The sequence below is a fragment of the Geotrypetes seraphini genome, chromosome 6 (genome assembly GCF_902459505.1).
Source record: "Geotrypetes seraphini chromosome 6, aGeoSer1.1, whole genome shotgun sequence".
Taxonomy (NCBI): domain Eukaryota; kingdom Metazoa; phylum Chordata; class Amphibia; order Gymnophiona; family Dermophiidae; genus Geotrypetes; species Geotrypetes seraphini.
Window position 1 is genome coordinate 147,653,690 of NC_047089.1, and position 24,665 is coordinate 147,678,354.

At 40.3% G+C, this 24,665-nt stretch overlaps 1 protein-coding gene across 3 annotated transcripts in view; it reads left to right on the plus strand.

Annotated features, from left to right (window-relative positions):
* LOC117362832 (interleukin-18 receptor 1-like) overlaps nucleotides 1-24,665 on the plus strand; it is a 122,119-nt gene that overhangs the window by 18,045 nt on the left and 79,409 nt on the right. For 2 of the 3 annotated variants that reach the window (XM_033949860.1, XM_033949859.1), the window contains exons 2-3: nucleotides 10,284-10,353; nucleotides 23,062-23,149. In XM_033949860.1, the coding sequence (XP_033805751.1) occupies nucleotides 23,092-23,149 (58 nt within the window). In that variant the 5' untranslated portion in view covers nucleotides 10,284-10,353; nucleotides 23,062-23,091. The remainder of the gene's footprint in view (nucleotides 1-10,283; nucleotides 10,354-23,061; nucleotides 23,150-24,665) is intronic. The other variant, XM_033949861.1, reaches the window with a different exon arrangement.

The following is a 24,665-nucleotide window of genomic DNA, read 5'->3' on the forward strand; positions in this document are numbered from 1 at the left end:
TTCTCTTCTTTACTTATATTGCTGGTATAATTCAACTGTTTATCTTTACTAATCTTATCAATGTCTAACTTCAAGAGTTTATGAAAAGTTTCCAACACCGGATCAACCGGACCAGGAGGTACCCAGCTTGATTTGGGTGTCACAATCGACTCAGTATCTTCTGACCCCGGTATATCATGTTGAGAGAAAAAAGATTTAATTTTCAAAGTCCGATAAAATTTTTCTATATCAATATTATCTTGAAATTTGTCCACTGGGACCATCGGAACAAATGATAAACCTTTTGATAATATCGAAATTTCATAAGAAGTTAGAGTATGATTAGAGAGATTTACAATCAAAGAATCATCTGGTAGACTTACACAAGACTGCCTAGTAAGGGGGGCAGACCTGCTACGGAAACGGCTGTCCTCGTTGTGAGCGGGTCTGTGGTCTTGGGTATTGAAAGGTGCTTTGATTTTGAAATTGTCCGTAGTTTGGATATTGTCCAGACATCTGATAATTTCTTCGATTATTTCCTCTTCGTCGTTGACCTCGATGTACCAACTGCGGTTTCTGAGCTAAAAAATCTTCATCTGAGCTTGAGCCACAGTTAGAGGATCCCGAAGTCTGTTCAAAAGCAACTTTCTTACCTTTCCCAACTTCCCCCCCTTCCTCTTGTGATTTCAACCAGGGATACACTCTTTGTTGTACATAATCATTTTCGTCTCTTTTGAATTTCTTGTATTTCTCTTTTTGTAATTCTGCCCTAAAGCTGTCCACTTTTCTTTTCAGTTCATCCTGTTGATTTTTAAAGTCATTTTCCGTTGTGTTAAGTTTCAAAGATTTTAGTTTGTCCTCAATTTCCGTTTTTATAGATAACACAGCCTGTTTCGTACGGTCAATGATCAGTACCATCAAGTCCAGGGAGCATTTATTCAAAATCCCGATCCATTTAAGATTGAATTCTTTGTCATCATTGAACATCCTAGGTTCTTTATACACACGAAGTCCCCTCGGAATTAATTCCTTCTTGCAGTATTCGGTCAGGGTTAACCCATGTAGTTCTGCTCGGATGTATCGTTTTGATGAGATCATTAATTCATCCCATAATGTGGAATTTTTTATGTTGGATTGCTCCCAATTTAATGTCGTTGGAAAGTCAAGAACAGAAGTAATAAAGTCTGCACTAAAGCTCAATGTGTTTTGCCAGGCTTGTTGTGTCATTTTGGCTTGAAGGGGACAGTTTAAGTAAACACACTATATAAAGATCCCCAATGGGAAAACATATAAATAATATTCAATATCCAATATTTCCCACTAATATTCAACTGTGAATAAGGTAGTAACAATATTATTAAGAGAGGTAGCCTCAGTCATGGAGCCTACGCGTAGCCATTCAATGACTGGGGAATTCAGCGTAGCTGTACTTGCTCCTTCAATCTCCAATCATTGGCCTCACTCTCATTATCATTAATCAAACTTACTAAAATTTAAATCCTTATTATTATTTCTTCTTTTATTTTTTCTTTTATTTTTGATATATAAACCTTTAAAATAATCTTCATACACACCCTATCACTTCCTACCATTCATCCTTATTCACATGTTTGAGACTACACTATCTTTATTTATTATCTTCATACCTTTATAGAATTCTTCGTTTCAATGTTATATATTCATTAGATAGTGGCTTATACCAGCCTATGTATCAATTAAACAGCACTTGTATTTAATAGCTAATTCAAGCCGACTTATCTTTAAAGCAGCATTCAACTTAAATCAGCACTTGTATTTCACGAATATAGCCAACGTGGCCAGCGTTTCGTGGGCGAAACTTCACGCTCACTGCATCAGGGCCAAATTATTTTGGAAACAAGATGCTGAAACATAAACAGAAATGTGAAATCAAAAAATGTAATTTACTTACAATTTCCTCACCTCTAGCTCTCTTACTTACTGCTCAAAGTGCATTTAGTTAGTGGTCTCGAGATACAACCAAAATGGCGACAGCCTCGTTTTAAAACAGTTGGCAGTGTTCTGACGTCAAACAGAGAGTCTCTGTTAGAAGCGTCATCTATATATTTAGACAAATTTTTGCAAATCTTTGTTAAAAAAACCTTGTCCTTTTTGCAGGATACTACAGCCTTTCTAAAAAAACTAGAGCAGTTTAGACCTGATCCTGAGACCATATTGGTTACGATAGATGTGTGTTCCCTCTATACTATCATCCCCCAAGAGGAAGCGCTGGATATCATCTGTAGAACTTTGGATCTAAGAACTGACCCTAGGGTGCCGACTAAATTTCTATATCAACTGGCTAAATTAGTGTTGCAAAATAGTTTTTTTATGTTTGAAGATGAGTTATTTCAACAACAGTCCGGGATAGCAATGGGGATTACAATGGCTCCGGCTGTGGCTAACTTATTTATGGACGACTTCGAACGGAAATGGGTGTATTCGTCTCATTTTTCAAATAAAATTAAACTTTGGACCCGTTATATTGATGACGTGTTCCTTATTTGGAATGGAGATTTGGTTACACTTGACAAATTTTTAACATATCTTGATACGTGTCATCCAAGAGTAAAATTTACTCATACTTTAAGTACTACAGAAATATCTTTTTTGGATGTACTAGTTAAAATTGTAGATGGTGATTTCTCTACACAAGTGTATACCAAACCGACTGACAGCAATGCAGTACTGCATTTTTCTAGTGCTCACCCCAGTCCGTTAAGAAAAAGTCTTCCATTTTCTCAGTTTCTGAGAATCCGTAGAATTTGCTCTTCTGTGGACGACTTTAAGAAACAAGCTATACCTTTGAAATACAAATTTCAACAGCGAGGGTACCCGGAAAAAACCATTAATACTGCTTATAAGCGTGCCCTATATAACCATCGAGAACTATTATTAACACCTAGAGCTAAAAATGATGTGAACACTTGTGATAAAGTTATGACTTGTGTGCTAACCTATTCGGCCCACAGTCATAAAGTAGCTCAATCCCTAAGGAAACATTGGGAGATGTTACAAATAGCAGGGACGTTTCAAGATCACTCCCTTAGGATAGCATATAGGCGTAATAGAAACCTTAAGGAAGTATTATGCCCGTCCCGCTCTAAGAAAAGTGTTGGTAACATAAATGGTGAAATGTTAGGCCACCGAACTTGTGGCAAATGCCAAATGTGTGCTCTTATGGACTGTAGGACCACTTTTGTGAACCCCAGAGATGGTAGAATTTATAATCTAAATCATTCTTCCAATTGTAAAACGCGTGGGGTGGTATACATTTTGAGATGTCCTTGTGACCTCTTATATGTAGGCCAAACATCGAGACAGTTAAATATCAGGCTGACAGAACACAAAAGTAATATTAAAAATCTTAACATGGGAGCCCCCTTGGCAAAACACTGTATCACAAGCAGACACGATTTTGTAACACTTAAAGTGGTGATTATAGAAGTGGTTAAACCAGATGATAGAGGGGGGGACTTTAGACGTCTGTTGGCACAACATGAACAAAGATGGATCAGTCGATTGGATACATTACATCCGAACGGTCTAAATAGACAATTTGAATGGCAACATTTTTATTGATTGTAAGGCTAGAATAGAGGTTTGCATGTTTTGTCCCCCTGTATGAGTCTGTCCACTTTAATGTAATTCGACTCTCTGTTTGACGTCAGAACACTGCCAACTGTTTTAAAACGAGGCTGTCGCCATTTTGGTTGTATCTCGAGACCACTAACTAAATGCACTTTGAGCAGTAAGTAAGAGAGCTAGAGGTGAGGAAATTGTAAGTAAATTACATTTTTTGATTTCACATTTCTGTTTATGTTTCAGCATCTTGTTTCCAAAATAATTTGGCCCTGATGCAGTGAGCGTGAAGTTTCGCCCACGAAACGCTGGCCACGTTGGCTATATTCGTGAAATACAAGTGCTGATTTAAGTTGAATGCTGCTTTAAAGATAAGTCGGCTTGAATTAGCTATTAAATACAAGTGCTGTTTAATTGATACATAGGCTGGTATAAGCCACTATCTAATGAATATATAACATTGAAACGAAGAATTCTATAAAGGTATGAAGATAATAAATAAAGATAGTGTAGTCTCAAACATGTGAATAAGGATGAATGGTAGGAAGTGATAGGGTGTGTATGAAGATTATTTTAAAGGTTTATATATCAAAAATAAAAGAAAAAATAAAAGAAGAAATAATAATAAGGATTTAAATTTTAGTAAGTTTGATTAATGATAATGAGAGTGAGGCCAATGATTGGAGATTGAAGGAGCAAGTACAGCTACGCTGAATTCCCCAGTCATTGAATGGCTACGCGTAGGCTCCATGACTGAGGCTACCTCTCTTAATAATATTGTTACTACCTTATTCACAGTTGAATATTAGTGGGAAATATTGGATATTGAATATTATTTATATGTTTTCCCATTGGGGATCTTTATATAGTGTGTCCACTGTATTGTAGCCAGCACTGGAGCCCTAGGCCAGGACTCAGCAGTGCCTCCAGCGGCCACAACCAAAATTGCACTGGCGTGTGACTCAGACCGGAGTCACCCTGCAGGATTTTAAGGAACTAAATCAAAAACCACCAACAGTTATAGAATGGCAAAATAAAGTCAGAATGGCTCAAAGAATCAGAATGGCTCAAAGTTCAATGTAGCAAATAAATGTTCAAAACAAAATGGCCAGAGGGAAACTATGGCAACCTTTAGGATTTCCCTCTTGATGAAACAGTCTTCCCTGTGGTCTATTCTTTCACAGGACTGCTTATACAAGAGCTTCCTTTTCCCCAAGTCTGCTCCCCAGCAGAACTCAGGTAAGCATAGTTCACAGCATTCAAAATCAATTTTTGGAGAATATGCCTTTTCACTCCAACAGTTCTAGTGCAAACATAAAAATAAAGCCTTCAGCCTAAAATGTAGCAGGGCTGGGCAGAGGAGTGTCACAAGTTTGCCTTTCCAAAAGCACAAATACAGCTTTCAAAATTCCCACCCAGATGGAAGCAAACTTCTCCCCCCACTCACTCTTAGCTTTACCAACAAATGCACAGTCCAGAAAGTCTTTGAAAATGACTGGGAGCAGAAAAAGAACCCAGCCAAAAATTAGTAAAGAAAAAAAACTCAGTCTTTGCTTAGCCAGAGCTGATTGTCACTCCCACATCCATTGGTTCTAGAGCTCCACACAACTCCTCAGCAGACAGTTCCACTTGTAACTCCATGGGAGTCTCCTCATCAGCTACTGGTAATTCTGGAGGGGTTCCAGCCTCATCCACCTCCATGGGTACACAGCCATTACCCCTGCTTGAGCCAGGCAGGTCCTCGTTAGGGAGAGTCCTCAGCTTCCTGCCTAACAGCTTGTGGAGTACTGCTGGATTTTCAAAGGAAAGGGCACTCCCTGATCTACCTGAATCAGAAAGAAGCTGTTCCTCACTTTGGCTCCCCCAGTTGTAACCTGGATAATAGGACCTCTGCTTGCTTTCAGGTCTTGCTTTACCCTCCTGGGTCCTAGCTCTGCTGTGTTCCTGGGGTTCGTGAAAAGTTTTCCCAATCCCCGATTCTGGGTTGCTAGCAGGCTCTGGGAGATCCAAATACTGTTGGGGCCGGGCCCTGGGCACCCCTTTTTTGGGTTTCTTGTCCCCTTTCCTCCCGGCACCCACAGGGACCTTGGCAGGCACGGAGCCTGACAGGTCACAGTATCCATGTATCCACCCATGTGTAAACAAAAACAAAAAACTGTGGATACAGATGTTATGGAGATAATTTATTAAACACTGACATATAAAAACATGAAAATTCAATTAAAAAAGTACAATGATAAAAAATACAGTGATAAAAATCCTGTATTTTTTATCATTGTACTTTTTAAATTGAATTTTCATGTTTTTATATGTCAATGTTTAATAAATTATCTCTACAACATCTGTATCCACAGTTTTTTGTTTTTGTTTTCATCGGTGGATTGTTTTCACTGTGGATTATTGGGTCTCCCATTTTTCTTTGTTGTGCTCCACCCATGTGTATCCACGTGTATCCATGTGACAGTATGAGTTAGAGCAGTTCTTTTTTATGCTGTTTCTTTTCTGCTGTTTTTTATTTGTTTGTATCTTTTTGTGTGATTTTGTATGTGATTATTGTTCCCCGCTTAGATTTGTGGATAGGCAGGTTATAAATAATTTTAAATAAATAAATATCTCTCTCCACCATCCCCTATGCAGGAAGCACATTAAGGGCTCCTTTTATCAAGCTGCGCTAGCGGGGTTAGCGCGTCGGACATTTCATTACCCCCGCAGCCAGCTAAAAACTAACGCCTGCTCAATGCAGGCATTAGTGTCTAGCGCGACAGGCGGTTTAATGCGCGGTATTACACATGTTAAACCCTTACCGCAGCTTGATAAAAGGACCTCTAAGTTAATTAAATATTGCTTAGAGCTCCTTTTACAAAGGTGTGCTAGCGGTTTTAGCGAGCGCTACAATACCGCAAGCGCTAAATGCTAATGCCTCCATAGAGCTGGCGTTAGTATTTTTCATTAGCGCATGGTTAGTGCACGCTAATCTTTAGTGCGCTCTAGAAACGCTAGCACATCTTAGTAAAAGGAACCCTTAGTGTCCAACCGGCACTTAAGAGTGTGCATGTTGCATTCAGGCATTATTATAGAATTAAGGGGCTAGAGGGTAATTTTATAATAGGGCATCTAAGCAAAGAAGTGATATAAGCACATATCCTGCACCTATTGAATAAAAATAATATATCTCCCAATGTGTCTTTATAAAATAGTCTACCTGAAAGTTGAAAAGCTAAGCTGTACCTTTTCTGAGGCAAATATATGTTTGTGCATACATGTGCCAGTAGGAATTGGCAAATAAAAAAGTGGGACAAAAGTATGTACACAAAAGTATGGGAAACAGACCAAAAGGGAATAAAAAGGCTGTTTCTGGATGAAACAAATCATTAAGAGCACAACAAAGCTTGTCCAAGGGACGTTCCAGTCAGGTTGACTGTGAACCCAGGACTGCTCACAAGAGGGTGCTACATACATATATAGTGATACCTTGGAATCCAAACTTTCATTTCATTCCATTCCAGAACCCGGTTCGAGTTCCAAATCATTCAAGTTCCAAGACAGTTTTTCCCATTTAAAATAATAGAAACTGAATTAATCCATTCCTGGGTCCCACGAACTCAAATTTTAACAGTAAATACAGTGGATTTTAAGGTAAAATATTAACAAATAATAATAATGTAGTACAGTATTTTCCTCACTACACTACACAAAGAAAATCACATGAGTTCAGGGCCGGATTTCCCTATAGGCTAACTAGGCTTCAGCTTAGGGCCTCAAGATCAAGAGGGGCCTACATTCAAATTGTTAGCAAAATTAAAATTACACTATTCTAAAAACAGTGAACATTAAAACACTGAACCGAAAATAAGGAGAAATTCTACGTTTCGGGATCAGAACCAGCTCCGGCTGCAACGGGGTGCCGACTCGGCTTCTTCCTTTCTTTTTCTCGCCCTGGGAGGAGGATCGGGGAGGGAAAGATGTCAGTCCGGAAACAGCTGGGCAAATCCCAGCCCCGCGGGGAGAGAGGCAAAACGTGGATCCATCAGGACAGGGCGGCCCAGACTGGCATCGGGGGTGGGGGAGTGGGGTGGGGGGTTTCAGTGGAAGGGGGATGGGAGGCAGGCAGGCTGGCATCGGAGGGGGGGGGTGGGGGGCTTTAATGGAAGGCAGGCAGGATGGCATGGGGGGTGTTAAATGGAAGGGGGATGGGAGGCAGACGGGCATCGGAGGGGGGGTGAGGTGAGGAAGGATGCACTGGGGACACTATGGACATAGGAAGGGGCAATGTTGTGTGTTATGTTTGATTAGTTATTGTTACAAGTACTATATATGGTGCTGAGAATAAATGTCCAAATAAGTGTTCTTGACTTTTTTTTATTTATTATCCGTGTCACATTTTTTATAAAGGTTAGTACCAATAACAACATGTTTCATTTAACATATTGATATATATCACAGTAATGATGTATTTTATTATCTCTCATGTAATTTACAAACTTAAAAATGGGAGGTGAAAGGGCCTCATAAGTGGAATAGCCTAGGGCCTTTTTTCATCTAAATCCGGCCCTGCATGAGTTGCTTTCACTACAGCTTCCGACAATGAACTGAACGACGTATGGTGGCCCGAGTGCTCGGGAAACATATGCACAAACACCACAAACAACGCGCAGCGTTGTTCAGATTCCAAAGCAGCGTTCGGATTCCGAAGCAAATTTTGCTTGAATTTTTTGTTCAGATTCCAAGTTGTTCAAGTACTGGGGCGTTCGGATTCCAAAGTATCACTGTATATATAAACACATCTTATTACCTATTCTGCTACCTCTTTGCCCATTCTCCACCCCTGAGAGAACATAAGGATATATTGCATAAAAGCAGGTGTTATATTTTCTGAGTGCCTACGTTTATGCATAGAAGCCCAGATTCTCTATACAGTGCCGATATTAACAGCCACCTAAAAAGCGTCCGCCAATTGTGTGTCAATCATGCAATGGCACTGTATAGAGAATCGCGCCTCTGTGAAAGATAGGCACCAGAAATGTAGGCCAGGAATTTCTAGGCCTACATTTTTGGTGCCTATCATCATGAATCACACCTATGTAGGAGTTTTAGGCCACCTAATGCCACTTCCGGAGTTAGCCACACCCACAATGGCATTAGACAGCCTAAAGCGCATGATTCCAGCACCTTGAAACTCAGTTATAAACATTGTTTAAATGGTGATTTTTATTCAGCTTGGGGGTGCCTACCAGTGCTTAAAAACTTGGTGCTGATTAGAGAATCCGGGCCATATTGTATAGACCTGGGCAGTTTAATAAGTGCATATTTCAGCATGTAAAACTGTGTTTTACAAACTAAAGTTGCTTATAAAAGGACCATCTTAATGTATGCTAGTTACTTTACCACCCCACCCCCCTTTTTTTACAAAGCCATAGCGTGGTTTTTAGTGCTGGCCATGGTGATAACAGCTCTGACACTCATAGGAATTCTAGGAGCATCGAAGCTGTTTCCGTCATGGCCGGCACTAAAAACCATGCTACGGTTTTGTAAAAGTGGGGGAAAGGGGTTAGTATTTGTGTCCCACAATAATGATAATTATTAAGGTAGGTTGCAAACTGAAGGCTATGTGAGATGGGTAGGAATTTCAAAATTTTTTTTAAAAGATTTAAAGATTTCTGCTACTCAATGGTCACAGTTTTGGTCTTGGAGGATGAGATGTACACTTTGTACAGCATCAGCATCTACGAGACAAACCTGTTTGTTTTTTTTTGTTGCATAGAAGTTTTTGGACCCCTGTTCGTTTGCAGAAATTAGATAGTTCTAAGTCAAATAGATGCTGGCACTGTCATCTCGATATAGGGACACTGGATCATCTATTGTTCTATTGTCGTTTGATACTCAGTTTTTGGAGATCTATATGGGGACATATTACTCTGATTCTGGAGACTGTGGTTCCACTGTCATATGAAGCGGTATTATGTGGGACGCTGTTATCTCCTACATCTGTAGTAGACAGGCATGAAAACAGGTTATTGGGTATAATGACTGGGGTAGCCATCCAAATGATTATGAAAAACTGGAAGAATTGTGACCACTTAAACTTCACTTTTTGGTGGAATTCGATATACTTGTGTTATCGTTACGAGAAAATGATGTCTGAACAAAGGGGTAATATTAAGTGGTTTAATCTGACGTGGGGTCCATTGACCAATTTAATTGATTCTAATTGAATGGTTTTTTCCCTTTACTTTAGGTTATACTTTTTACATCCAGGGAAGATGGGTGGGTGGGAGGGAAAAGGATAATGTATAAGGACTGGTTTATTTATGAGTTGTTAATACTATTGTATGGGTATCTTGAATATATTGAAATCAGGGGGGAGGGGGTGAAAATTATTCTTATGTATTTCACTGATGGACATAAAGTGCTGTTTTTTCAGGTAACTTGTTATGCAATTTTTGTATATACTGCTTTTAGAATGAAAATGAATAAAGATATATTAAAAAGAAAAGAAAAAAAGCTGGAAACATTGATCTATTCTAAACAATATGAAATCTTGAAACTTGGTGTCCTAAAAATAAACCATCCCACCACTTTAAGATATGAGAAATTAAACGTGGAAGGAAAGTCACTTAGATCTGAAGTCAGATGCGTAGTGAGTGATCTCTGCTTTCAGGTTTCCTTCCTTTCTTCTGTGAAATTACTGTGTTTTTTTTTTCAAGGGCTTATGTATTTTAGAACTTCAAACCATCTATGGATGCTGAACACATCTCTCAAGGAGTGTAACATAAGGTGAAGTAGTCTATTCTTCATATAAGAACTTTTTAATTTTAAAAGAAATCCTTTTTAATGGCTTATATTAGATCTATGCATAAATAACTTTGATTAGTCTGCTGCATGTTAGTGTGTGGTATTATAAACTACAGCTCGCACTAATACAGATAAATATAAATATTTAATTGTGATGCTGATCTGGGTAAACTTCATTTTAAAATATTCTATTTAATGGTGAATTTTACTATCTAATGTGGCTTTTACAAGACTGTGTTAGAGGTTTCTATTGTGGGCCTTTGAGGTAAATGCTCCGATGCTCATAGAATTCTTATGAGAGTCGGAGCATTTACCTCACCTGCCCATGGTAGAAACCTCTAGCGCAGCTTTGTTAAAGGAGCCCTAATAGACAGAAAATTGATGAAGTCAATATGTGTGGTGCAGTGGTTAAAGCTACAGTCTGAGGTTGTGTGTTCAAACCCACGCTGCTCCTTGTGACTCTGGGCAAGTCACTTAATCCCCCCCCCCCCATTGCCCCAGGTACATTGGACAGATTGTGAGTCTGCTGGGACAGACAGGGAAAAATACTTGAGTACATGAATAAATTTGGCGCTCCCTGGGGAGAACAGTATAGAAAATTGAATAAACAAATAAATGTTCTTCCACTTATGCAAATATATGTCCTGAACAATGAGAAGATGCCTTTATTTTAATGTAAAGAAAGTGTGGTGCAGTGGTTAAAGCTACAGCCTCAGCACTCTGGGGTTGTGGGTTCAAACCCATGCTGCTCCTTGTGACCCTGGGCAAGTCACTTAATCCTCCCATTACCCCAGGTACATCAGATAGATTGTGAGCCCTCTGGGATAGACAGGGGAAAATGCTTGAATGCCTAAGTAAATTCATGTTCTGAGCTCCCCTGGGAGAACAGTGTAAAAACCTGAATAAATAAATAGTGTGCAAAGTTTCTGCCTCGGGTAACCAGAGCTGATATTGTGATGTCACAATGCCTCATTCTACCAATAAGAGCCAAACTCATCAGTGATGTCACAATGGCTTGATTGTCCTATTCTTGGCTCACTTTTACTACACTTTGATTTCTAGAGTGGTGGAGTGGTTAAAGCTACAGTCTCAGCACCCTGAGGTTGTGGGTTCAAACCACGCTGCTCCTTGTGACCCTGGGCAAGTTACTTACTCCCCCCATTAGATATAGATTGTGAGCCCACCAGGACAGCCAGAGAAAAATGCTTGAATACCTGAATAAATTCATGTAAACCGCTCTGAGCTCCCCTGGGAGAACGGTATAGGAAATTGAATGAATAAATAAATACTTTTAAGAGGCAACATTTATTGATACCCTTTTCACAATAATCACAAGAGAACACTAAGGGGGGATTTCACTATAGGACGCTAAGCGCGTTAGTGCACACAACTGCAATTGCACACACTAAGCACTAAAGACACCCATACGAATATAATAGGTGCCTTTAGCACTTAGCACACATAATTGCAATTGCACGTTTATGTTTTATTAGAACTTGTTATACCACTTCAACATATGACAGATCTAAGCAGTTTACAATACAAATATTTTATGAAAGGAACTCCATTAAAGATAGGAAAGTGAAGAGATAGGATACATATGGCATAATGTTATAAGAGGTTAAAAAAAAGGTTTCTATACTGACCCAAATGTCAACTAGCCATCACACTCCCCAAAAGTCATGCTGGTGAATCGAGTTCAAGCAATAAATATGGGAAATATCTGATAAGGATAAGTCAGTTCCAAATGACTCCTTAATGTAGAAGCTCTTAAGCCTAGTTTTGAATGCCTTTGTGGTTACTAATATCCTGTGGTAGATGATTCTATAATTGGGGACCAATGAAATAAAGGCTTTATTTCTTGTGGATTCCCATTTGGCCCTCTTTGCTGAAGGGAGTATCAGTTTAAAATCCTGCATTGATCTTAAAACATTCTGTTAGGAGAACAAGGTTGCTGATGATACAGCACCTGATGAACTAGAGTTAATGTTTTGAATTTTATCCTAGAATGAATTGGCAACCAATGGAATTTTAGATATAAAGGTGTAACCCTGTCAAATTTCTTCTTAAAGCCCATTTTTTTTGTTTTTTGTTTTTATTATAATTTTCAAAATTATTCAATTATACAAAGTAAAAGAATGGAAATTTAAACAGAAACAAGATTATTATATCCATCATCTTCAATAACAAAGCCCAGTATTTTAATTGCAGTATTTTAAATTGTTTGTAATCTCCTTAGATTACTTTTTGTAATGCCCTTGTATATGATATTACAATAATTCAACTTGGAGATCAGTAAAGCATGGATGAGAATGCAAGTTATGTTCCAAAAATAGTCCCATAATTGACCGTAACTTTCTCATGGTATAACATGATTTAACTAAATTAGAGACTTGGCAATCAAAATTCAATTGTGACTCCTAAATACTTAAAGGTTGAGACTAGAGGAATTCTCTGTCCTAACATGTAAATTTCCTCTTTTGGTTGAGGAGAGTGACCTGTAATCCAGCAAGATGTACATTTTTCAACATTCAAGATTAACCTCTGATTATTAAGCTATTCATTGATAAGTACTAAACCATCTGTGATAGGGTTCAGATCTATGTAAGATGAGTTAATTTTAGCCACCAACAAAATATCATCTGCATAACAGTATATTCTGAATTCCAACTCTTCAATAACTGAGATCAACGGAGAAATAAAGATGTTAAATAGTATTGGGGACAAAGCGGTTCCCTGTGGTACCCCGCATATCAACTGAAAAGTTCTTGAGATCCCCTTTTTTCCTTTGACTGAAAAGGTCCTATATTGTAGGTATGATAAGAACCATTTCAACACTGTGGTGGATAACCCAATGTCATGTAGTCTTCTGAATAATAGATCATGATCCACTAGGCCGAATGCTGCCATCAAGTCTAGCAATATCCCCAGAGCCAGATCAGATATATATACAACTCCTGTTTTGCCAATAAAGGGGGAAATTCATCAATGTGTGCTACTGTTAAGATGAGTTATTCTACCACAAGTTCTGCTATTTTAGCACAAGGTCTCATTGGATAAAATAGGAACCTATGCTAAAATAGCATGACTTGTGGTAGTACATAAACCGCCTTGAACTTATATGGCTTTGGCGGTATATAAGAATAAAATTATTATTATTATTATTATTATTATATTGATGAATCCCTTCCCCCCCATGCCAATTAACACCTGTTATTGATTATTAATGACTTATTAACTAATCAGCTTGGGCACAGATCTCTGGGGCAATGTCTCCAAGTGGATTATTTTTGTACATATTATGAGCCAGGGTATTTGGAATGCAATCTTAGTCTCTCAAATTTACTGCCAGTGCTCACTATAGTACAGTAGAATCTCAGTTGACCAGTATTCAAATAACTGGCAAAAAAATGTTGTCACAAAATAAGTCTTCCGCGCTCCTCAGACAACGTCCAAAGTGGTACTCCTGAATCAACAACCTCCCCTCCCTCCAGAAGGCATCAGCAGCAGCCACAAATCTCCCTCCATTCCCAAAGCAGCAGGCAACCCTCCCTCTCCCAACCTACTCCCGAAGCAGTAGAGTCGATCCTGACAACCCTCTCCCTCCCTTCCTCCCTCCCTCATCTGAAGCTATAGCAGCAGCTGGCAAGCAGAGGATGCACCAGTAAACAGGCAGCTTCTGGCCAGTGGCAGGGCCTTTCCTCTGCCGCGTTGGAAGTGACATGGCAGAGGAAAGGCCATGTCAGGGCTGGCCAGATGCTACCTGTTTACCGGCACTTCCTCTATTCACTGGTTGCCACTACAGCTTCAGGTGAGTGAGGGAGGGAAGGAGGGAAAGTTGGCAAGACCAGTTCTACTGCTTCGGGAATAGAGGGAGGGAGGGAGGGAGTGTCAGAACCTGGTCTAATGCTTTGTGAACAGATGGAGAGAGGGGGTTGTCAGGACCAGCTCTACTGTTTTATGAACAGAAGGAGGGAGGGGTTTGTCAGGCTCAACTCTGCTGTTCGGGTAAGAGAGGGAGGGAGTGGGGAAGAAGTGGGCAGAGAAAGTGGGAGAGAATGGGGGGATAGAATGTGACCCAGAAAGAAGGGAAGAACAGATGCTGGTTCTAAAAGTGGTGGTGGAGGGATGATAGTGAGGTGGGAAAGGAGACAAAACTCAAATAACCAGAAACTACAGTTATCCGATATCCACCAGTCTCCATGAGTGCTGAATAACAGATTCTACTATATTTACATCATGCCAAAGAGAACTTCCTTCTGGAGTTCATAAGATGTTACATGAATAGGCAGCTTATCCAAGTGCACTTGGAAATTCTTTTTTTTCAGGTCCATGGCACTCAAAATGTTATAAAATATTTCTGTCACATTTTCTTGGTCTCATACTGCATTTCTTGATACATAAGGATTTTTTTGCTTTCTACATGGTCCACCAGAGTAATTGTTTGGGACAGACACCTCTATAATCAATGCTGTTCTTCTATATTGCTCTTTTATCACTATGTCCGATTTAGTAATATCTAGGTTTTTTTTTTTGTTTTTGTTTTTTAATGAATCAGAATAGAAATATCCTATCCTATGTGATCACAACCTCTTCATTCCCCATAATTCTCTTAGGTGTATTTATTTATTTTAAAATTTCCATCCCGCTTATCTACTAAGCAGATAAAAGTTGGTATATACATAAAAAGTAACAAACTTTACATATCTATTAATATATTATCAAATAAAACACTTATTAAGAACCATCATCTTGTATCCAAATCACATAGCAGTGCTCTGTGATCTACTGATTTCAGAAAGAAAAGTACTCACAAATAGGCAGGTCTTTAGCAATATTTTGAAGGATTTAAAGACTACGCATAATCTTAATGTCCCTTTCATTGAGTTCCAAAGTCTTGGGTCCGCTACCGATACAGCAGCCATACTGGGATTTTTTGTAATGTACTTCCTGATTCTTTTCCTCAATTAATCTCATAGTTGATTCCGACTGTAAATTTTGGTTTGGACTATTCCTTCTCAAAATTTGAGTCAGGTACCGTGGTGCCACACCATAAAGCACATGGTGTATTACAGTCTAAACTTTATACTCGATTCGAGATTCAATAGGCAACCAATATAGTTTTTTTTTAGTACAGGAGTGATATGATCATATTTAGACACTCCAGTGCTCTCGATGTGTTTCCTGATGTGCGTCTTATATTCATTTGGGGCCCAAAAAAGGCACTAGGTCTTATTTTTGGGTAGGGTTTATTTTTTCATGTCATTATCATCTCTCCCTTCCTCTCCTTCACCCCAATTCTTCCTCTTTGCTTTCCCCATGTGCAACATCTTTCCTCCCCTCTCACCCATCCCTTTGTGCCTTCCCTCTGCAGCATCTTTCTATCCCTCCATCCCTCCCATCCCCCTGTGCAGCAGAACCATTGCCCAGCTTCCCTCCTTCCCTCCCTCCCATCCCTCGTGCAGCAGAACTCTTTGCCCAGCTTCCCTCCTTCCCTCCCTCCCATCTCCCTGTGTAGCAGAACCCTTACCCAGCTTCCATCCTTCCCTCCTTCCCATCCCTCGTGCAGCAGAACACTTTGCCCAGCTTCCATCCTTCCCTCCCTCCCATCCCTCATACATCAGAACCCTTGAGCACCTGCCGCTGCACCACCCGCCACACAGCCGATCCTCCGATGACCCTCCATCCTTCCCTCCCAACCGATCTTGCCAACCGCGACCATAAATACCTTGCTGTAGAAGAGTGTTGGGCCAGCAGCTGCTTCACGGCCTTCTCGCTGGGTCCTTCTGTGTACCAGTACTCCTCTGCAGCAAGGTATTTATGGCCACAGTTGGCGGGGATCAGTTGGGAGGGAAGGATGGAGGGTCATTGGGGGTTCGGCTGCATGGCAGGGGTGGGGCGAGGGGAAGCACGGCTGCCTACTTCTAGGGCTTATTTTTGGGGTAGGTCTTATTTTCGGGGAAACACGGTAGCAGCTGTATTACCTGCAGGGCTTGAATCCTTGCCTTTGTAATGCCCAAAAATAGAGCATTACAAAAGTCAAGCTTACTTATAACAAGACTTTATTTCAGTGCTTTTCCAGTACAACAATGTTGCAATATTTACAAACTTATCAATGGATGAGACCTGCCAGCTTATTGGTTTGGTTTGGGGTTTTTTTTTTTTGGTATAGAAATTGTCTGCCATCAGAACTTCACAACCATCTGCCAGTATTTTTAGTACAGTATGCTCGCTGTAATTTACCTCACCCGTAATCCGCTGTCCTGGGCTGCAGCTATCAATCTCTCATTCTTTAGTTAAGGAAAAGTGAATTGAAATCTTTCATGTGTCCAGTTTTGACGGAGTAACACTTTATATTTCCCATTATATTTTTGCATTTGCTACTCATTATCCTACCGGTTAGATTTACACATACTCTGAACATTGAAAAGTCCAAATTAATGATTTTCCCCAAGAAAGGACTTTCTCTATTGACTCCTATTACATTTAAAACTCAATCTCTTCATGTTGTGCCCTCTTTAAAACTATTAGGAATCACTTTTGATAGTAAGCTCAATTATCATCTTCATATCAGCACAGTGGTCCAGTGATGCTTTTATCGGCTACGAATGACTAGGTCCATATCCAAATTATTAGAGCCCACTTCTCTGAATATTTTGATTCACTCTCTTGTGATTTCCTGTATTGATTCTTGCAATTCGCTCTACAAGTTATAGAACACGGCAGTAAAGATCATATTTAATGCAATGAAGTTAGACCATGTCACTTCCCTCCTTTATAAAGCTCATTGGTTGCCAGTAGAACACAGAATCACATACAAAATTATTTTACTAACCTTTAAAACTAGACAAAATATTCAACCCGAATTTATCAATAATCTTCTCATTCCCTATAGTTCTTCTAAGACTTTAAGATCATCTTCTAAAAATCTTTTATCTATCCCGTCTTTGAAGTTTATCAGCACAATGAGGTCTATCATTTTCTCTGTCAGCGCTCCATCTCTTTGGAATAATATTCCGGCCCACTTACGGGAAGAATCAACTCTTCACCATTTTAAGACGAAATTAAAAACATTTCTTTTTCTTGATGCTTTCGAGACCTAAATGTCCTTTTCAGGGCTACATAGTTTTATTCTACTTTTTGACACCCCTCCTTTTGTTTTTTCCCTATATGTTCTTTCTTTTTACTTGATAATTGTAGTTCTACCCTATTTCTCTTTTTGTTCCTGTTTGTTTTTATATTGTTTTAAATAACTATTATTGTTTTAAATGATGTATTGTTATCTCATATATGTTTTTAAGACAGTGTACACCGCCTAGAAGGCTGATTGGGAAGTATATGAAATTTTAAATAAACTTGAAACTTACTGTACTGATCTAATTCCTTGAAGAGAGTTTTCCTTCACAAATTTTGTTGCTTCCTTTACTGTTTGTCAGATCTCTTCTTTTTAACTTTTTCAAAAGTGTTTGAAGACTTATGTTTTTCAAAATGCATTTCATAATTTATAATAGACAATCAAGTTTAATGTGTGAAAAAAAGAATTGTATGTAATATAGATCAGATTTTATTCTTTCAATGTGTAAACTGATTATTTTAGAATGTTTTATGTGTGTTATGTTGGTTTTAGGGCCTCTTCTATCAAACTGCGCTAGCAGTTTTTAGCCAGAGAATTGCGCTGAATGGCCCATGCTGCTTCTGATGCTCATAGGAACTCTGAGTGTCGGGAGCAGTGCGGGCCATTCAGTGCGGCTCACCGTGCTACAAACTGCTAGCGCAGTTTGATAGAAGAAGCCCTTAATGTCAAGGTTTTATGTTTTGATTTTGTATGTTGTCTGTTACCTGCATAGATTTTCGGATATGCAGGATATAAATGTCTTAAATAAATAAATGATGAATTCTCACTCCTTCTATGAGGGGCCACTGAAAAGTTCTCAGCCCAACCAAGAAGAGAATGATGTGGAGCCATGAAACTTATGAGCTATTCAACACCTTTCTTGACACTTTTTGTTTCAATTATATGAAACAAAACAAAAAGTGTTAAGAAAAACATGGAATAACTCGTAAGTTTCATGGCTCCAGTGGCGTACCTAACATGTGTGACACCCGGGGCACATCATTTTTTGACACCCCCCCCATCTGTATGAAAAACATGATTTTTAGTAACAAGCTACTTGTCACACGTGAGTACCTAGGAAAACGCAGCAACTTACATACTGAGGTGAGAAGTACAACAGCAATACACCCATTGTAAAACTAAACATGCCAGACTAGTACAGATCAATCCTACACTGTCAATCCTAACAGAAAACCATGTCTTTCGAACACACAGAACACAGAAAACACCTTTGCCTAGTATGGAATGTCATCACAAACTAACCCCTCCCCTTTTACAAAACTGTAGTGTGGATTTAAGCCATGGTGGTAACAGCTCTGACACTCATAGAATTCTGAGCATCAGAGCTGCTACCCCCACGGCTGGCGCTAAAAAACGCTCTACAGTTTTGTAAAAGGGGGGATAAAATAGAAATACATAGACAAAGGTTAAATTGAACCAGCAAGAAGCTGGACTCTGCATACAATGCAACACCACAGAAACAGTGACACATGTCTCCTATAGCAATAAATAAATAGAAAATTTTTGTTCTACCTTTGTCTTCTCTGGTTTCTGCTTTCCTCATCTTCTTGTTACTCTCTTCCTTCCATCCACTGTCTGCCATCTCTCTGCCCCTATATGGCATCTTCTCTCCTTCTATGCCCCTTCCAGAAACTGTATGCCTTCCCCTTCCATCTCTCCTTTCACCCCCATTGGTCTGGTATCTGTCTCCTCTCCTTCCCCCCTGCTCTGGCATCTCTCTCTCCGCACCCTTCCTCCTGTTCTTCCCTGGTCTTCCTTCTCAATTTATTTTCTGCCTCTGTCTAAATTTTTTTTTACTATACAGTCCTCAATTTCCCTCTTTCACTGTGTCTATCTACAGCTTGCCACCTCTTTCCCTTGCCCCTTCCAGTAACTAACTCTATCCTCTTCCCTCAATCCTGCATGTGCCCTTTTTTCTTTCTCCTCCCCACTTCCTTCCAGCATTTGCTCCCCCTTTCCCTCACACTTCCATTCAACAGCTGTCTCTCCTCTCCCCCAACTTCCATTCAGTGTCTGTTTCCCTCTCTCTACCCCTTCCATCTACTGTTCACCCTCTATCTTGCCCCTTCCATTCACTGCTCTCTGTGCTCTTTCCATCCAATGTCCACCCTCTCTCTTCCATATGGCATCTTCCCTCTTTCTTTGTTCCTTCCATAAACTATCTATCCCATGCCCCTTCTCTCCTTTGTACATGATTGATTTCAACTCTGTCACCTCTCCGTTTTTCTCTCTCTCTCTGTCACCACCCCCTCCCCTATGCTCTTCTCCTTTCTTTCCTTCCTACCTCACAGTCTGGTATCATCCATTCCCTGATTCCCGGCAACTCTCTCCTTTCCTTTTCTTCCATCTCTCCCTCCCCCTCCATGCTCTGACATCTCCTCCTTCCTTTCCCCCTTCCTTTTCCCTTGGTCTGGCATACCTTCCTCCTTCCCTCCATGCCCTGTCATCTCTTCTTCCCTCCAAGCCCTGGCATCTCCTTTCATTCCCTCTAGTTGGGTACAGCAACACTCTCCCCAATTCTCTCCCCCTCTGCTCCCTTTCCTCCTTCTGTCACCCAAGGCCTGGTGTCCTGAACTTCGGGCAGCAGCAGCAGCATTCACAATTCACTGCTGTTGCCGGCTTCAGGCCTTCCTCTCTGTTGGGTCCTGTCTTCATGAAACAGGAAGTAGGCAGGACCTGGCAGAGAGGAAGGCCTGAAGCCGGCAATAGCAGCGAATTGTAAAAGCTGCTGCTGCCCGAAGAAGGTAATGGCGTCAGGCCTTGGAGCACTGAGGCAGACCGCTTCTTCCCCCCCTCCCAGCCGAACCTCCGTCATCAGTGATGCTTCACCAGCAGGAGAAAGCCACGAAGCAGCCTGTTTAGCGCTGTGGTTGCCGATGCTACTGGAGGGAGGTTTGCTGCTCTCGCTGGAAGGGTCGGAAGGGTTCACTTTAAGTAAGGAGGGAGGGAGCGCGATAGGGACCAGGCCGGCTGTGCACCCCCCCTAAAGCTGCACCTGGGGTGGACCTCCCCCCCCCCCTTGGTACACCACTGCATGGCTCCACATCATTCTCTTCTTGATTGGGCTGAGAACTTTTCAGCGGCCCCTCACACTTCCTATGTGGGGAAACATATACCTTCTGTACAATAAATAATACATTTTGGAATATATTCTTGCAATGTTAGTTCTCTCAACTTCAAATGTATAAGAACTGGCATGATTGCTGGTCATAAATGTATCTAGGGGGAATTCTTCAAGGAAACCTAACCTATTCAGTGTGTGTTAACCACGTTTGTGCATACTAATGAGTAGCACATGCCAAATGCTGAGATGCTTATTATATTCCTATGGGCGTCTTAGCATTTAACATGCATTAATCAATGCATGTTAAGATAGTTTAGCATAGCGGTCTCAAACTCAAACCCTTCGCAAGGCCACATTTTGGATTTGTAGGTACTTGGCGGGCCTAAGAAAAAATAGTTAATATCTTATTAAAGAAATGACAATTTTGCATGAGGTAAAACTCTTTATAGTTTATAAATCTTTCCTTTTGGCTACGTCTTAATAATAATATTGTAATTTATAGCTAATGAGACATATGATCATGAAACTGTTTTACTTTTGTGATTATGATAAACATACCGAGTGCCTGGCGGGCCGCATGTGGTCCCCGGGCTGCGAGTTTGAGACCACTGGTTTAGCACATACTAATCAATAGAGTTAACCAAGGGAGGGAAAGTCATCAATATGTTCTACTATTAAGACGTGTTATTTTACCACAAGTTGTGTTATTTTAGCACAAGGTCTCATTGCATGACTTGTGGTAAAATAACCCGTCTTAACAGTAGCACACATTGATGAATTCCCCCCTAAATCAGTTAGTGCCCCTTGATGAATTGCCCCCCTTTGTGACACTAGTTAAACAGAGAACATAGAAACATGATGGCAGAAAAAGGCCAAATGGCCCATCTAGTCTGCCCATCCGTAGAAACTATTATCTCTTTCTCTCTCCAAGAGATCCCATGTGCCTATCCCTGGCCATTTTAAATTCAGACACAGTCTCTGTCTCCACCACCTCTTCCGGGAGACTGTTCCATGCATCTACCACCCTTTCTGTAAAAAAGTATTTCCTTAGATTACTCCGGAGCCTATCGCCTCTTAACTTCATCCTATGCCCTCTCATTGCAAAGTTGCCTTTCAAATGAACAACACACACACAACCATACAAATGAATTTATGCATTGGAGTCAACACTTTAGACACTGGCTGAGCTGACTGAATATCAGGATGGCACTGGAAAAAACTGTTACTGACAAGAGACTACGTATGGATTTTTTAAAAGTGTAAATACTGTTCATTTGGGGCTCCTTTTACAAAGCACTGATAGAGTATTCTACTGAAAGCTGGCAAGGTAAATACTCCAACGTTTATAAGAATTCCATGAGCGTCGCAGCATTTACCTTATATTATTATTATTTTTATAATTTTAGAAATGTCTCTGCATACTGTGATTTTTTTTCTCTCTATTCTACTCAGATTCACACTGTAAAATTATTTTGGCTTAGGGTAGTAGTTTTGTCACTTAATGTGTGTTAAACAGCAAAACCATGCATTATTTTTATGTAAACACAAGTTAGTCTATGGTGTTATGGACTACATAATAATGTGATGCAAAACATGCAATGTGCCTAGTTATTACGTAAATTAATTCATGCAACTTGCTTTGAGCTTCACAAGCTGCATTATTGCAGGAAATACAACATGCAGTCCAATGCTTCTGGGGAGCCTCTATTATAAGGGCAAGAACTACTCAAATAGAAGAGTGCTCCAGGGGTGTCCCAGAGGACAAACCCAAGACGCCCAGAGGATGAGCCTTTGATCCCAGACTCCCCATATCCATGAAGACACCTAAGTGCCCAAGAGAATAAGCCCACCTCCAATCCCCTGTACCCTGCTTGGAACCCCCAAGATCCCTCATCCTATTATAGGCTCTCCCTGGGTCTAACTTCAGTGACCATTAGAACATATGAACATAAGAATTGCCATACTGAGACAGACCAAAAGTCCATCGAGCCCAATATACATTTTCCAATAGTGGCCAACCCAAGTCCCAAGTACCTAGTCAGATCCAAAGTAAAAAAAACCCAACAGATTGGTAGCCCAGGAGTTAAGGGACAAGAATGATACACAGCAGCTCCTGCCCCTATCTGCACTGGGTTCAAAGAGCAGCCAGAACCCTATATTTCTGCAGCTCTGGCTCCTTGAAGACAAACTCCCTAGAAGCCTTGTGGCACATGTTAGTGGCCCAATGCATGTTTCCAGGGATCAGGATAACACTGTGAAATTGCAAGTTTTATTATTCCAGTACAACAAGAAGTCAATAATCTAGCATTTAGCCAGAATTTAGGTTGTAATGGATTCTTAGAAGAAGCAAACTACATATCAAAATAAACAATTTGTTTGTAGGTCTACAACTCATTGTTGACCTTAGGGTAATTTTTAATATAGCTTTGAAGATAACTTGATAATCTGAAATGCAATACATACAGAAATATTGTATTATCTTATCTTCTAGGGTGACATACACAAACCCCCATTAAGAAAAATGGAGTGTCAAAGTGTGATTTTTTGGTCTTTAATGCTTGTCAATGGACTCACAACAGGTAAATAAAATGTTATATATATATACTTTATTGTGAAAAATATAACTCTTTCACTGTTTATTATTATGGAATAGAGGAACAAAGAGGACATAGAGGAAGAGCGCTTCAATTTGTTGGACTGCTATACTGACGTTTCTGGCCCTGAAGAATTGACGTTGTTAGTAGAAAATGACACGGGGAAAAATTTGTCTCCATCTCCGCTCCGTCCCCACAATCTCAGTCCCTGTCCCTGCCCCCGCCCCATCCACTTGAGCTCAGTTCCTGTCTCTGCCCTGTTCCCGCAAACTGTCTGATCGCATCCACACAAGCCTCAAATAGTTATGATTTTATTTTGAACTTATTTTATTAAAGTATTAAAAGAAACAATATGCTGTACGATTGTCATTTTATAAACATAAATAATACACAGCAAGAATCAACAAAACCAATGTCTCCCCTCCCCTTCACAAATATCCCCTCCACTATCGAGAAAACTGAATAAGCCAAATTATTACCGAATGCTACACAGAAAAATCATGCTAACATAATACTGCAGCCACACTCGACGGAATGGTGTTAGGGGAGTGCAACTAGGCAACTGCCAACTGGTAAGAGAGAGCCCTAAGCTAGCTGAAAGCTAAAGAAGCACAGCCTGGGCTTTGCAGTCCCCAGTTATGTCTAACACCAACTCTAGCAGGATATATATTTCAAATATGATATATTCTAAATCACAAAATGGAAAATAAAATTATTTTTTTGTACTTTTTGTTGTCTTGTCATTTTATTCTTCAAATCATGTTGGTCTGAGGCACTGGTCTCTGTTTTCTTGTCTCTTAACTCACTTGCCAGGGTCTCCTGACCATTTGATATTTCTTCTTTTCCATGCACACCATCCATCTTCTATCTCTGTGTATGTATTGTTCCCCATGTTTAGCATCTCCCTTCTCTATGTCTCCTATATAGTATGTCCCTTTCTAGTATTCCCCATGTGCCCATCTCTCTGCCTTTATCATCTCACCATTCTATGATCCCCTCCCCCTTGTATATGGAGTGGGGAAAGAGAGAGAGATACAGGATGCATCTCTCCCACTCCCACTTCTGCCACATCCAACATTTCTCTCTCTCATCCCCCAATAATCCCACTGCCCACCAGCCCCATGCCCAACATTTCTCCTTCTATCACTCCTCTCTAGCACCATACCATCACTATTACCAACTCCCTCCATCACTATTACCAACATTCCTACCCCTTTCATCCCCTTCAATCTGTCTCTCTGTTCCCTCTCCACTACCATATCCAACATTTCTCCCTCTCATCCTTCTCTTTTCCATGCATTTCTACCTCACTCCTTTCTCTCTCTATGCCCAACAAATTTCCTCTTTCTTCCTTTTTCCATGTGCACCATCTCTTTCCCTCTCTCTCACACACTTATGCCCAACATTTCTCCCTTTCTATTCCCTTCCTCCTATGTCCCATGTTAGTGCCCCCTACCTCCCTCCCTTGTGTCCCACGATCATGCCCCCTCCCTTCCTTCTG